The sequence below is a fragment of the Balearica regulorum genome, chromosome 1, assembly GCF_011004875.1.
Source record: "Balearica regulorum gibbericeps isolate bBalReg1 chromosome 1, bBalReg1.pri, whole genome shotgun sequence".
NCBI lineage: Eukaryota > Metazoa > Chordata > Aves > Gruiformes > Gruidae > Balearica > Balearica regulorum.
In genome coordinates this window covers 68,440,144-68,455,788 of record NC_046184.1, presented here as the reverse complement: position 1 = coordinate 68,455,788, position 15,645 = coordinate 68,440,144, and the positions used below count along the sequence as shown (strand labels likewise).

Below are 15,645 nucleotides of genomic sequence, written 5' to 3'. Positions count from 1 at the left end.
AGTGTTTCTAGCTAAACCACTAATTACTCTAATGCCTCTTTCTCTAGCTGGGTGTCCATGGATATGCTTTTCTGAACACCAACAACGGCTACATCCTTTCACACCCAGACCTCCGTCCTTTGGTACGTATGGCTGTGACTTTGAGAACCTTTGCTTATTTGGAAACAATGGCTTTCAGGGATGCTCCTGATTTCCCACATTTTATTGAGCTGTGAAGGCTACCAGGCTCTGATATATAGGCACCCAGGAGCACGCGGGCTGGAGAAATCAATTCTACGTGCATAGATGTATATATGCACATGTGTGCATGAAGTGTAAGGTCCCTTGCCTGTCTGTTCTCCATAAGAGTGCACGCGAGGGCTGTACTTGCTGTACTGCGCATGCACATGTATCTGTGTCCATGCAAGGCTTCAGTGCTGGGCTGAAGAAACAATTCCCTTCGCTCAGGCATATCTACTATGAGAAGATTCAGCATGAGTAGCGCCCCAGTAACAGCTACCCAGCAGCTGTAGTGTTGGACATTTTGAGAATCTGAGGCTAACAGGGTTGAGTACCACAAATCTTAGTAACATGCCAACTCAGAGATAATTTAGAGACCAGTAGGCTGCGAAGACCTTCTGGGACTTGAGGGAGAGGACACAAGGACAATGTTTCTCCCTCGCAGTGCCACCTGGATCTTCAGACCGCACATCTGTCTGCAAACACACAGCTGGCCTTGTTGCCCAGATACCCAAGCATGCAAGGATTTTACATTTTACATTTTATACACATGCCTGCCAGCACAAATCCACCTGCGTGCAGCCAGAAGCCACCGCAGGGCTTCACACCAGCTGTCTTCAAAAAGGCGGCTTTGCACAGGGAGACCACAGGCATGGGTAGTTACTTCACTAGGTGACGAGAAGGGACACATCGTATTTCCAGGATGGGGCAAGGCAAAGCTAGGCAAGGGCACTGCTTTGCCACCTAAAATTGGTCTCTCAGTCTGCTTCACACCTTTTCCTTCACCCAGAAGATTGCAGGGTAATAGCTCTCTTGCATTAGTTAGCCCTAGGTGAAAAGCCTACCTTTTTGTCAGTGGAACCAAAGCCTAATTCCCATCAGAAAAGATCTGCTGGTATTACAGTGTTAATGGCATTACACTCTTAGCAGTGGGAAAAACCTGATTTCCTGAAGTCAAGTGTGTTGTACTGATCTATTTAGAAGAATATGCTCACAAAGGAGGCTGTAGCCTTTACCTGTGTTCCTGCCTGCCCTTGCTCCTGGATCAGCCTCTCCCACTTGAACCCTCCTAGCCCCACGCAGCCCGTGTAAAGAAATACATGGCATGGGACTAAGGTGGCACCTGCACCCAAATTCTGCCTTCCTTTCAGAGAAAAAATTAGACGCCCCTATTTTTCAAATTACATATCAATTCTTAAAGGGTTAGTTTAGGAAGTTATCTAGCCACTTACTTGGGTTGGTTTTTGTTTCTTGTTTTTTGTTTTAATAAACACCAGTATAAAGAAGGAAAGAAACTGAAGCCTAAGCCAAACTACAACAGTGTAGATCTCTCAGAAGTGGAATGGGAAGACCAGGATGAAATAGTGAGTACCAGAAAGTGAATTTTTTAGTCTTTTTTTTACCTCGTTCTTTCTATTACTTTGTGTGCCTGTATGGAAGGGGCAGAGGAGCACGCAGGCACTCCTGTTTTGTTCTGTGCTGGACTGGCCCTGACTAAGAGAGGCTGGTGATCTACAAGAGGACAAGGATGATGCTCCCCTACAAAGTGCTTGTCTTCTTTCCCAGTATGAGTTTTCCTTCTCATGGAATAGGAACAGAAAACACTGGCAGGAGGAAGGAAGCACTTTAGAGGGTGCTCCAAGGAGCCAGTCTGTGTGTACATGGCCCAAATGTTGCCTTAATACAAAGCCAAGATAGCTTAGGAGTGTGGCAGTGTCCCATGATGTTACCCATACATGTAGCATGTGAGATATAGCTGAAGCCACTCACCTAATGAGTTCTGGAACAAGGAAGAAAGTGAATTAAAAAAGAGACTAAAGCTTGCAGTCACTATTAATAACAGACAAAAAGAGGATAAGGGACTTAGACACTTGAGAAAAACAAGTTTCCAGAAACCACCTTATTGTACAGCTGTGGGGGCACTGAAAACAATAGCTGACCAGAGGGAAGAGATTAGAAAATACCTTTTCTACCGTCTTTCGAGCAAAATTATTTAAAAGTGATAAACAAGAAACAGCATGCACCTGAACAGCTGCACATTGCACAACTAGGAACCCGGATATAATGAGAAGGTAGAGAGGTTTCTTTGTGGCTGGTTTTCTTTTACTCAGAAGAATTAGAAGAGAATAGATGCTTAAGTTACTAAGATAAGAACTGAATTTGGAGTAAGATAGAATTAGCTGTGGGACACATGCTTCTGGATTACAGGGGAGAATGCTGAGGTAAGCAGATCTGGTGCTATAGATATCCACTTAAACAAGTAGGACAACTGAACTGCCCGGCAAGAGGATCAAAGTAGCTACTGTCGCTAGTGCAGGCCAAGCACAAAGGACCAAACCAAAGGAGCTTGGGAAGTGGAAAAGTGGCAAATTGAGAAAGGAAACACAGGGGGACTGGGTGTGAAACGTGGAAAGCGAGACAAAAATAAGAGGCTTTACATGCAGTAGATCCACCAAGATGCAGGTTGCCAATGGCTTTGTGTGGGTTTGCTGGTGTCTTCTAGGAGCTCTGCTCCCATTGTAGTTTTCTCTCTCACTGGAGCCACTTTTAGATCTGCTCCTCTTTACCCAGTTTGCTATTTAAAAAAAAAAAAAAACCAAGAAATGAGAGAACTTCACTTTGCTGTCATATTTATTTAGCGAGCAGGTTCCTGTCTGACCAAATAACATTGATACCTGAATGCTAATATGATGCAAAGTGTAAGGTTTCTGTCCATAGGCAATCAGAGTAAAATTATCCAGTGAAAAAAAATGTTAAAAGAGGCATGAAAAACAAAACCACTTTGTGTTCCTGTACTGCATCTTCCAGAAGAAAGAAAGGTTGCAGTCACTGAGGGTACAGAGACATTCAGTGACGTGAACGATATCTGCAGTGTGACTTCAGCAAGTCTAGATACTCTCAAGATAACACCCACTGCAGCAGAAAGCTGCCAACATTTCAACACTCAGATTTGCAGCTACGGTATTAGATCAATGACAGACTCAACATCAGTTGCAGTATAATCTCAGCAACACTGATAAGCAGCAAATTCAGACTGGAAAAATATGCCCAAGTGCTAATGATGTGTAATACAGCCAGCTGCTAAAAAGAAATCTAGGGGAGGGAAGATGGCACTGTCTGGAAAATACCAATTGATGCAAAATAGTACTGCAGCTGGGCAACAAGGAAGTTTGGGCTCGCTTGTAAAGCAACACAGGGATATTCTCAGTGTGAAGGGAAAAGGGAAGGGTCGAGGGATCCTGCCCAGCAGTCTAGGCGCTGTCCCCCAAACATTTTCCCCAGTTTTGACAGAACCACTGAAGAAGAAATTAGCCTGCAAGGATGCTAAAACTGAGTGGCAAAACACCTAGATGTTGTGATACCCCTCAGGTAAACTGTAAGTCTGTGTTGGTTTGAAGCTACACAAGCAGACAGGGAAAAGGAGTCAGCAGCACTCACTGCCAGTGATGGGGACGGCACAGACTCATTGCCCTGGAGCAGCAGAGTTTGCTGTTTGGGGTGTCGGGAACGAGTGGTTCAGCATGCACCAGACAACCCCTCCATCCAAACCTTGCTACACTTTTTTCAAAGTGGAGGCCAGCTGTTCCCAGAAGTGTCCTGCCTAAAAAGGATTGGGACTCCCTGACACCATGACTGTACTTGACTTCTCAATGCAAGAAAGGCTATTGAGAAAAAGCAGCGAGCCCGGATTGTGGCACCAGCCTACAGCCACTGTCACCTGGGCTGGGCACAGGACAAGTAGCCTGCATCCAGACCAGCTGGAGCTGAGGAGATCCAAGGAGATCTCAGATATCCATTGATTTATTTTACTCCACTACCTTATGGGGCAACGAGAGATGCCTAACAGTCAAGAAGATACGGATGAAGCACCGATATCTGAACTAAACCCAGAACCCATAGAAAATGCTGCAGACTGCCAGACCAGAATAGAGAGTATGCCGTGGCTCTGGCAGGAGGTCAAATGCTCATAGCCAAAAAGGAGTAATAGTACCAGTCAGTGTTGTTTTGATTTCCAAGACGTGGGCCTTGGGAAACACGAGTTTTATATTCTAAGTCTGTAAATAACCCACATCAAATAGCCATAATAAACAGAACTGTAGCCTTGTAAAGCAAATGCAGTTGATACTGGCCAGCACCTGAATGGAGGCCTGTCTCTGGAAGTAAGGAAGCAATTTGTATGAATGAATAAGTTACTTCCCACCTTTTTTTCTATCCAGGCTGAAGCAATAGGCTGATATGCTCTGGCAGGCTGGACGTAAAGTCAAAGCCTCTGCTCTAGTGGAAAAATTCCCTGGCTCTTTCTTGCAAGAGGCTGGGAGTCGCTGTGAAAATTACATTTTGCCTTTGGAACCTGGACTGAATAAAGTGGTCTTCTCACTGCCTACCCTGCTATCGTACAGTCTTGCTTTGCTGTGTTAAACAGCTGCTTTGCTGCACCTCAGAAGTGGTGCTGAATACAGCCTATAATTTATAAATTGGTTTAAAAAATGTCTAAGAGCTTTGGAATCGGTCTGGGGGTGTTAGTGGGTTTCTCAGGTGTCTCCTCTTTCAGGCTCTCAAAGCACCATGCTAATGACTTTCTGGCTGCCAAACGGTGAAGTCTGAAACTTGGACTGGCAATTTTGTAGCTTCCAGATCCTTTCTTTCACTAAAAAGAAATATCAACAAGCTTTCAGCATAAGCCATCATTATTCTGTGTCACTTATCAGCTTGACTGAACAAGGATTCTGACCACTGAGAACAGGTTCTCAGTTTAAAAGAAGAAAGATAGAGCTGGGGGGGTGGGGGGCATGACACACCAACCAGTCACTTTTCTGCCAGCCCCTGTACATTAATGGCAAGCGGCTCTTATGAATTCCTCTCCTGCCCTGCCTGGAGACACTAATACTAATCTTGTTCACCTCTGCAGCTGAGAACTGCCATGATAAATGGGGAAACGGGCTACCTCTCTATGGATGTGAAGGTTCCTGTGGATAAAGGGGTAAGAAATTATCCTTCTGTTCAGGTCACACAAGAGAAGGGATAGGAAATGGATACTGAAGAACCACAAAGGATGTGGTTTTAATGCTCAGCATTTCTGAGTGTGAGGATTTTATTGTTTCACCACATATATAACACATGTGCTAAAGACATAAAATAGAGCATCGTTAGAAGTGCTCTTTATACCTACTGACATTCTGCTCTTAGAAAGGTATTGGAAATGCCTCACAGCTCCCTACTTTGTCTAGGCAAAGCCAAAAAAGCATGTTGTTCATTGTTTATAGGTCTGTGAAATGAATTGGAGATCTTCAAGAGTTTAGAATGAGGAAGACTATACTGAGCTGACCTAGACAGAAAGAGGTTTTAAGACTATTTTGCAAGTCCCTTTCCCTACCTAAAAACACTCATGAAAACTTTGTCCCTCACTCTGACAGAATGTGATTTCCTTTATCCAGGTCCAGGATTAAATTTCTGTGCAAATATTTACAGACATTTTATGAAAAGTCCTTATGAAATGGAGACTTTTGAACATTCCCTACCAGCTCTAATGTAGGGTTATACATCTTCCCTTGGAATCAGTAAAAAATTGTCTTGTGCATTTACGTTCACTGGTACTTTTTCATTCAGGCTTATTTAACTCTCCTAAAGATTTTGGCTTTCATCATTTCCTGTTAGGAAGTATTCCAGAGTCCTGCAAGTTACACTGCCCAGAAGTCTTCCGTATTTCAGGAAAATTTTCCATCTTTTATAGCAAGCATTTTTTTTTCAGTGATCAGGCTGGCTGAACTGCTCCCATGCTAAGCTACAGTCAGCACCAATTCTATAAACCAATTGCTCACAGCCACTGCTGAAATGATGCCATTTCCTAATGAAGACACCACTCAGTTTCCTCTGAATGGTTGTACTGCTGCATCTTGTAACTAAATTCTATTTCTCTACTCTTGGTGTTTGCAACTACCAGGTACCTGTCACCGGCTTTGCCCTTCCCCTCTCGGGCATTGCCAAAATCTGCATTTGAAATACTTGCACACTTTTCAGTCCAAGCAGTGCAGCAATTATTTTTGTTCCCTTTGTCTCTTGTATCATTTCTAGTACACAAGTACCAGGGCTTTACTGAATTATTTGAGTACTGTGTCCCTGTGGCTCTGTAGAGAACATCTATTCTCTGCAATAGGATATTTCTGAACAGGGAGCCCCAAATCTCCTTTCTGCTGTCCCTTCAATTTTTTCTTCCTCCCACGGCTGCACCGGAACAGCTGCCTTGGTTTACGTATTTCTTAGCTATTTTTTTCCAGTTGCCATTTTTCCACGTGAATCCCACTCCTTTTGGTCCAGTCTTTCTAATTTTTAGGGCTGTTGGGACTTTTTCTCAGTATGCAGAGAAATGTTGCTTTATTTTGTCTTACAGATCACTGTACATAAAGGCTCCTGAGACAGAGCCTGTCTGTTCTCTCTTTTTTCCTCGATGCCTTGTTGTTTACTGTTTCTTTCTGTTTACAGTACTGCAGCTGGTTCTCACTCCACATCTCATTTAAGCCCACTTTAACTGATTCTTTAGAATAAAATTTCATGAGAAGCTGTTTCAAGTGCTTTATATAAACCCAGATACATTGCACATCCTTTATTCCCTTCATCCATTACCTTTGTTATTCTGTCAGAAAAGCAATCAGCGTTTTCCAGCAAGATCTATTCTTTGTAAGTCTCGATTACTTATTTTGCTAGCTTAACCTCTTTCTCTGTCTCTGTGCACCCTCAATAACATTTCTTCTGAGTCATCCAAAGGTACCTTTTTAGTTCAATATTTTAGGGACATCTTTGTGCTCCCCTACTCAGGGAACAAAGATCACAGAAAGAAGCCTTGATAAGAGAGATTACCTGTTGTATTCTGCAACTCTGCAAGTGTGATGAAGCATGATAGGAGACTGAAGCTGAGTATGTGACAGTTTTACAATTATCAGAATACACACAGAGCAAGGACCAGAAGTGAAACTTAGCAATTCCTACTTGAACTCTGCTAGCTGATGAAGCAGAGCAGCATTGAAACAAAGAAAGTGCTGACAGAGCCCTGAAACAAAGAGAATGAGGCAGTCATACAGCAGAGAGAAGGGCTGAGTGAAGGGGATAGAAATTATTCTGTCAGCCACGTAAACGTTGATTCCCCAGGCTGATCTCAGGAAGGTATTGAGAGCAGAGTGAGATAGGGAAAAATAAGGACCAAAGTCATAAGGCTGTTGTTAGAGAGATCTAGTGGCAAAAATGCCTTTGCTTGCAGCTAGGGTACCAAAGGGTTGTCACTATGAAAGCAAAGGAGCGAGGACATGGGTAGGAGCTGTGGCAAACCACTGATAATAGATTAGCCAGGACTGGCTGCCTAGTACAGTGGCAATAGCAAAACTGGAAACGCATGTGTTCCCAGACCACAGGTGCTGGTAGTCAGCCATCCTATCACTGTGCCAACACGCCCGTGTTCTTCTCTTCTCCGTTGCTCTGCGCTATGTAGCAAACTCCTGTCTGATCATCCTCAGCCCCACTTCGCTCAAGGGTGCCTCTGTTTCTCTTCCTTCCCACACATAAGTGGCGAGACCTCTAGCTGACTTGGGGAGGGCTGGCCAGCCATCCCCTCCCCTGCCCAAACAGAGGGTTGTCCTCCCTCCCACAAGGTACAAGTGCCAAGTGGCTCTGTGTGGGGTGGTCAGGGAAGAAAGGATGAGCAAAGCAAGCCCTGCTGAAGGAAAGGGTCTCAGAGTAGTGGTGCCCCAGGCCATTTTCTACTGCATCCTTTCCCCCAGGGGCAGGCCTACAAGCCCAGGTCTCCTTTTTCCCCATGCTTCCCTGCTCCACCATCAGATCAAACTGGCAAGGAAATGGAGGCTTAATACCTCTTGTACCTTCCCCACAGCCACCAAAACAACACCATACCGTGTTCCTTGGGGGTATTGCAGCACTTTTGCAACATCTTGGCTGAGGAAAAGACTCAGACCCTGTTGCTCAGCAGTACATAATTGCCATGCATGGAGAGAGAGGGGAGGGAAGGGGTTGAGCCGTCTGCCACCTCCTCCTCACCTAACAACAGCCCCCAGCCCCATCAGCCCATCTGCTGTGTGCACAAACTCGGGGTGCAATGTGGCGCTGGCGCTGGCTCACCCTTTGTGCCTCGCTCCGCTTCTACTGCTGCACGGCTTGAGCAGGTTAGAGCAGGCGTGACTTTCCCTGGGGAACACTGAGTTTTCTGTGCTCACTCCCTGTCTCCCACACACATCCTCTCACCTCATTTTCAGACCGGGGCTGGGATTTTAAATATATTAGGGTTCATATATTGGCATAAGGGTCAGATAGAAATTTTCCGAAAACTTCTTCTCCTTTGGAAAAGAGTTCCACTGAAATCAACACTTTCCTACAGGAAAAGGCCAGTCTGGCAAAGAGCTGAGGTTCTGAAGCAGCTTTCAATAATCTGAAATGTCTTCAGTTGAAATGTCAGTCTGAAAAAAATATTTTCATGTGAATCAAAACAGCTTGGATTTGAATCAGCACTTTTGTTTAATTTGAAAATGTAAATTGTTTCTTTTACTGATGTTTTTTAACAAAATTAGAATATGTTAATGTTTTGTCCCAGTTTGGCATGAAAGCAAATGTCAGCAATCTCAGCATTTCCCACAGGAGTGGGGAGACTTACACCTGGCTGCCAACCCACAGTAGGTTTGCCATCCTGTCTCTCCTCCAACCCCACCTCTCCTTCCTACCTGCCCCACTAAGCCCCCCCCTCCTGCTTGGGATGATGATGATGATGTGCAAAGCCATCAAGGTTGCTCTACACAGCAAAAGAGCAGCAGGGCCCCAGCGCTTTGGCTTGGAGGGTGCGAGAGAGGGGGGCAGCTTTCCCCCGCCCCTTCCTGCAGCCTGTGCAGGAGCCCTAGAGCAAAGAAAGGTATAACTGAAGCCCTAGATGGAAAGACAGAGTGACTGCCTGGATCCTGAAAGTCACAAGTTGCTGAATATGCTGAATACTGCACATTCATCCCTGCCTCCAGCCAGCCCTAGCAGGGCGTGAAGTGTTGGTAATGATCAACTGCTTTTGCTGAGCCTTGGGGACGTATATCCCAGGTCCCCATCATCACTGTGCTCTTGGTCTGTCAGATGGTCTCTCACTTTCTTATTCATGCTCTTATTCCAGAAACGAGTTCTCTTCCTCACCAATGATTATTTCTTCACGGACATCAGTGGCACACCCTTCAGGTGAGCAAGGACTCACATGACACCAATATGGTGTATCAGAAGTCTGCCATCAGGGACAGTAAATTGGTCCCCTTTCTTCATAAAACTCGCTATGACTCATGAGTAGAGCAGTGTGAATAACTGAGTTCTTTGTTCCTATAGCCATTAAAATACTGTTTGGGGTCAACGCAAAAGGAATATTATGATTTATCTTAAGTTCAGAGTCTAAAAGCTGTACCTTAGGTGAAGGATGTTGTTTCATTTCAGAGAAATGAGACATCTTCAATTTTCAGTTCCACTCAGAATATGTTTTATTTTCTGGTGTATGGCTCTAAACAAAACATTGCTATAAATGAAAATTATAAAACATCACAGAAGAAATCAAGCACAAATTTATTTTGTGTTTCTTCCCCAGCTGAAGTGGTTTGAAATTGGTACAGATTTGAGAAATGTTATTGTTGACCTGAACCTACAATGTTGGCCAAAAAAATTGTCACCAAAAATGCCTCATAGCTCTACAGATAGGTTCCTTAGACTCTTGTGCTGAAATCGGATCTCACTTAATCCTCTTTTGATGATGTTCTTTTCTTTAATAGCTGTGGAGGGAGTTAATGTCTTTAAGGGTTGTAATTGCAGGGAACGCAGTGTCATGTTTAGGGATTACACCTCTCCTTGCTTACAAGCCCTCTATTTGCCTTCCTGCCTGCAGCCTGGGTGTTGTGCTGTCCAGGGGACACGGGGAGTACATTCTGCTGGGGAACACTTCAGTGGAAGAAGGTAGGTTAATCTGAAACAGCCACACTGTCGTAAGGGACAAGGCAGCTACTTTGAACTTCACTGCTTCACTTCTCCTTCGCAGCCTCTATCAGCCTGTGTGCTACCTAACTAAATACTCTGTGTATTGTCTGGTTTCAGGTTTGCACGACCTGCTCCAGCCAGACTTGTCTTTAGCAAATGAATGGTAAGTGGAGGAAATCCTGTCAGTGACATAGGACGTTATCATGAGATTTTGGCAAAGTTCCCAGCGATTTGGCTTGAGTTTACCGCCCTCTGTGGCCTACAGAAAAAGCAGTGCTGCTCAGGGGCTGTACCTGCAAAGACCAGATTGTCTCCAGTCAGTTCAGTTCCACCTCTTCCTTGGGAGATCTCACCAAGGCCTAGCATATCCCTCTGCTAAGAAACATCTCATGAGATTTATCCTTAGTCTTCTGTGCTCAGACTCATTTTGTTCCTCCTCATGTTGCTCAGAATTGTGCTATAAAACCTACAGTATGTCAGACCTGTCACGAAATTTTGTTGCAAGCTTGGCAAGAGATTGAAATGCTTTTTTAAATCCTAGCTTATTTTTGGTTGGCATTCTTCTGAACTGAGCCTAGACCTAATTTCTAGTGAACATGGAGGTGATTTATGACCCCTGTTTCAATAGCAAGCATAATTTATGGTTTTGCTTGGTTTGGATATGAAACAAGGTGAAGCATGGCACTTTCCATTTATTGCTGTGAGGTTTGGGATTTTCATGAACCCAACATTCAGTTACACTCAGGCACATGAACCCAGCCTGTATCAAAGCCAAAATAACTATATTCAAGAAGCCCTGCAGCCCTTCACACCTCTCATTACACTGTCAAGTTTCATAGGCAGCGCATTTGAGACACAAGCAGTGACTTCTCCTGCTTCTACTCCTAACTTGGCGTATCAGCTTACCACACTTTACATATTCATTTCTCTTAGACTTCTCTCATAAATCACTCCTTTCAGCCCCTTTATGAGTTGTAAATCTCTCTTATAACCCCTTCCTCTCCCTTCTCCTGACAATGAAGCAGTCAAAATTGGAAGCAGGATTAGAAGACTGGTTATTTTTATAATACAGAGCATTTGTAATACATTCTCCCTCTTCTCCCCATATTGTGTCCTGAGGCTCCTGCAGCTGTGTCCCTTTGGGACAGCTTTTGTTGCCACCATATCATACTGCAAGATGATTTCTCATCTCACATTTTGTTTCTCTGCCTCTTGCTTTTTCTGCTCCCAACCTTGTCTTACTCACATTGCACATGACCCTCTGCTTTTCAGGTCTCTCCATCACATTGTTACTGTTTATATAGACACAGGTACACATCTTTTACACAACATATAATACAGATAACTGCTGGAAGGATTTGGGACTGGTGTGTTGCATTGTGAGCTTATGCTGGAGAACATAACAGCAGCCCTACTATGTGCAGCAGTTGGATTAGCTGGTGTTTGGTTTATTGGTAGGGTTTGACTTACAGCTACATTGCTCAATTTTGAGTGGGCACAGCATGCAGCAGCAGCAAAATCTTTGCAGCCCAAGCTTTCTCACTGAATTTTTGTTTGCAGTTATTATTTTCCAGGAGCATTTCCTTGACTGTGGTTTCTCTTTGCCCTTGCGGGCTTCTTCTCCCCTCCCCACCAGGATTTACTGCATCACTGACATTGACCCGGACCACCGGAAGCTCAGCCAGCTGGAGGCTGTGATCCGTTTCCTCACCGGAGAGGAACCTGACCTGGAATGTGAGTCCCAGGCACTGAAGGGCCCTGCTGGGGTTACCTGTACCCATCATGGGGGAGAGGGGACTGTGACAAATTGATTGGTGTCAGACTGAGCTCCTGTGGCACCTGCTCACCCAGGCAGGACTGAACTCAAGCCCAACTTAATTCACATGCGGAAATGAGCTGAGGATCCACTTCCTTGTCTCTGTCAGAGGATCTTTTTTTTCCATTTCAAAGCCGTCACATAAGTCAGCCTCACTGAAGGTCTCAGCATAAGAAACACTGAAAGATGAAAGGCTTGAATGGAGCCTGGTGGGGGCTGCACACCATGTTGAAGACAGACTGACCAGCTGGGCTAGACAGGGCGATGGCAGGAGGAGCCAGGAAAGCTGCTGTGACTACTCGGCTCCCCGGGCCCCAGCCAGCATCTTCTGAGCGCTGCACTGTGCCATCTAGACAGATGGGTTCTTTCAGAACAAGGATAATTAATTTTGTTTTCCAAACAGAATTGGTAACTGATTTTGGGAAAAAAAACGTTACAGAATGATTATCTTTCCTGCTCCCCCTGCTGCTCATCCCTTGCACCAGGTCCCATTCTCCAAGCGTTGCGTAGCCACACAAGCAGCTGATAGAGCACCGCTACGGAGTGGGATCTCTGTCGGGGGGCAGAGGCAGGAAGCTGTACATGGGAGCTCCCTACAGCAATTTAGCTTTAGGATGTCCTTCAGCCCACCACACACTCCATGGCTTCAGCCCCCCCCAGTTGTGCCAAGTACAAGCTTTTGCACGTAATGCTCCACCTGAGAGGCACAAACCTTTGGCACAAGGATAGGAGTCTCTTCAAACTAAAAACAAATGTAATTCCATAATTGTTCCTCTCTTGCACAGTGTGAGCAGACCCTCCTGGCTGTCTTTGGAGGATGCTGAAAAGAGATGTATGAGCTGAAGAGGCCAGGGAGGAGGAGGAAATTTTCAGGAGAGCTGACTGTGAGAAACACACAGATTTGGAAGTGCTGTGGAGGAAAAATGAATAGGATTTGGACACATCCTAGACATGTGGGGCCTGAGGAGGGAAAGATCTGCTAGTGAGATCTGGTTTTGAGGTCTGAATGACAGCAAGGATGGAGAAATGGATTCTGACAACTGTGACAAAGAAAGGAGAAAGTTGGAAGAATTTGGGAGAAAATATTAGGGGAGACCTGGGACCTCAACACAGTAAGTGGAGGCAGAAACAGCGAAACGGAGGGGCTGGCTCCCTGTACACCAGCACCGAAAGGGGCATATCTGCAATATAATAGCCATCACATTCTCACAGCACGACATGAATGCAGGCAAGGCAATACAGAAATGAAACAGGTCAAATAAATGGGATCTTAGAGTATGCCATTTAGCACGTGGCATATTTCAACCTTCCTAAACACCTCCCAGTCCAGGCTGGACTAGACTGGTAGCCTAGACTGGCTTGAGCATCTGGGGTAAGCCAGGACAGGGCAGCATTTAGTGAGATTTACAGGAAGGACAGAGGGGTAACAGAAGCCAGTGAAGAAAAGGACAGAGTAGAAGCCATGAAAAACTCACTAGGGGCTTTGAAGAAGCTCCTAGAGTAGAACAGCGTGTCTGGTGTCCTTCTACAGGAAACCTAGAAGCTCTCTGCCATCCAGGTTGGTAGGTCCTGTTCTCAGCCCTGCAAGGGAAGGCCTGTTTTTGTGCTATGTTGCTTCACTGTCCTGGACCAGGCAAATGCTCCATAGTAAGGAACTCTCTAAGACATCTAGGGATGTCTGATTCTTGTTCTCTCTTCTTCTTAGGTGATGAGGAGTTGGTCCAGGAAGTGCTGTTTGATGCAGTGGTCACTGCACCCATGGAAGCCTACTGGACAACACTAGCCCTCAATATGTCTATGTAAGTGTATGAGAAATAATTATGAGTAAAACACCATTGAAGATGCATCTCCAGATGCTGTGGGCTTATGCAGTGCCTGAAACAGTCACAGATCCTTGCACGGCATACAAAAAACTTTAGAAATAGCTCCAAAAGCTGATAGAAATAGCTTCGTAACTTTAGAAATAACTCAAAAAGCGTCTATCAATCAGGAGTGGACTCCAGCAGATTGGGCCTTCTCAGGGAAGCCTTTAGTTTGGTGAGTTTGCCTGAATATCACTGGAGGACAGCAGTGATCCAGATGTGTCACTGCAGGGAGTGTTCAGCATCAGTTCTTTGCAGCACCTAGCTCAGATGCACTGCATTTGCCTCTTTAGTTGGTAGATTTTGATATCTCAGGGCAGCTGAGACCATTTCAGTTGTCCCTTTGAACAGCACCGGTGTGGTTTGGCTCAACTTCCCATATGACTGTAGCAGAAGTTCCATCCCAGGTGGCCAGGAATGTGCTCCTTTTCCAGCAGTGAAGTAAAGGGAGTTTGATCTAGTCTCTGTTGGTGATGGCTTCAGACTGAGCCTCAGAAAGGGAGTGGGCAGGCTGGCTTCAGCAAACAACTTTCTACTTTATTATTTCTAGTGAGGCACCTGTTGCTTGTAGTATCTAGTATCACGTCACACAAATCTTCTTTCAGCAGACAACGTGCTACTTGCACAGATTCATGGCCACGAGACTCCTGTCCCTGTTTCAGTTACCAGTATCCCTACCACTAACAGAGGTTGAACCAGTGGCAGTCATGCTGTCACACCCAATTATCAGTGCATCTTTAAATGGCTACAGCAACACACACCCCCCCTCACTTTAAGGCCAACACACTGCAGCAGGCTGTCCGCCATCCAGCTGTCCCATCTGCACCCTTGATACCTCCATCAAGGTGTGCCCAAATCAATCTACTGCCCATCCCCTGCATGCCTGAGACAACCATTCTCTCTCTGCAGTCCCTCTCCCTCACTTCAGCCTCATGCGGGCAGCCTGGAGCAGGGCTAGCAGGAGGAGAGGAACTTATGGTCTACTTAGAAGTCTACTTACTTGGGACCACGTCTCCAGGTGTGGCTTCTAGTTTGAAAGGTCCTCACCCTGGGGCAGGGAGATGGCTGCTCTTCTGAGAACTGTTTGCTTCTGCTTGTGTGTTTCTGTTCCACAGGGAGACTGAGACAGGTGTTGAGATGGCATTTCTGGGCACTCGGGCTGGACTCATGAGGAGTGCCCTATACGTGGGTTCTGAGAAAATTTCTAACAGGTAAGTCCCTAGACTGCACTAAGGGGGTTGTCTCAGTGACTCTGAAGGGGCAGCACGAAATCACCACCAGCCTTAGAAATGTATTTGGGGAGACAGAAAAAGAAGGAAGCAACACTTTGGTGGCATGGGTGCTGATTTACAGAGTTGGGGTGGTAGGGATCCTTTGTCTTCTTATGATCCTTTTGAGTTTTTCTTAAAATAGTGTCCTAAAGTGCATTCATTTCAATGAAAGCCTTCAATCATTCCCTGACTTCAGTCAGCTAGCAGAGAAAATGTCCACAGTTACTATATATCCCCAGGACCATTTTGCAGTGCAGAGGCTCTGCACTCCAGTGCCCTGGTGACATTCCAGCTTGGCTAGGTTTGATCTTTCTGTCTCAATTCCTCTTCCAGGTTTATTCTGTTTTGCCTCTTACATTGTCCACATCTCAGTAGTATCCCAGTGCCTTCCAGTGAGGCATTAAGTGATGTGATTGACATCTGTCATATATGATTCATTCTCTTGTCCTCTCCCTCAAGGCAAAAGTGTATGTTCAGTGGAGAGTTT

General features: G+C 45.3%; 1 protein-coding gene across 1 annotated transcript in view; it reads left to right on the top strand.

Annotated features, from left to right (window-relative positions):
• Positions 1-15,645, top strand: part of CACNA2D4 (calcium voltage-gated channel auxiliary subunit alpha2delta 4) — a 130,569-nt gene that overhangs the window by 41,251 nt on the left and 73,673 nt on the right. The window contains exons 17-25 of the mRNA XM_075756756.1: positions 48-122; positions 1,497-1,583; positions 5,129-5,200; positions 9,371-9,432; positions 10,121-10,188; positions 10,327-10,372; positions 11,846-11,943; positions 13,731-13,824; positions 15,003-15,098. Of these exons, the coding sequence (XP_075612871.1) occupies positions 48-122; positions 1,497-1,583; positions 5,129-5,200; positions 9,371-9,432; positions 10,121-10,188; positions 10,327-10,372; positions 11,846-11,943; positions 13,731-13,824; positions 15,003-15,098 (698 nt within the window). The remainder of the gene's footprint in view (positions 1-47; positions 123-1,496; positions 1,584-5,128; positions 5,201-9,370; positions 9,433-10,120; positions 10,189-10,326; positions 10,373-11,845; positions 11,944-13,730; positions 13,825-15,002; positions 15,099-15,645) is intronic.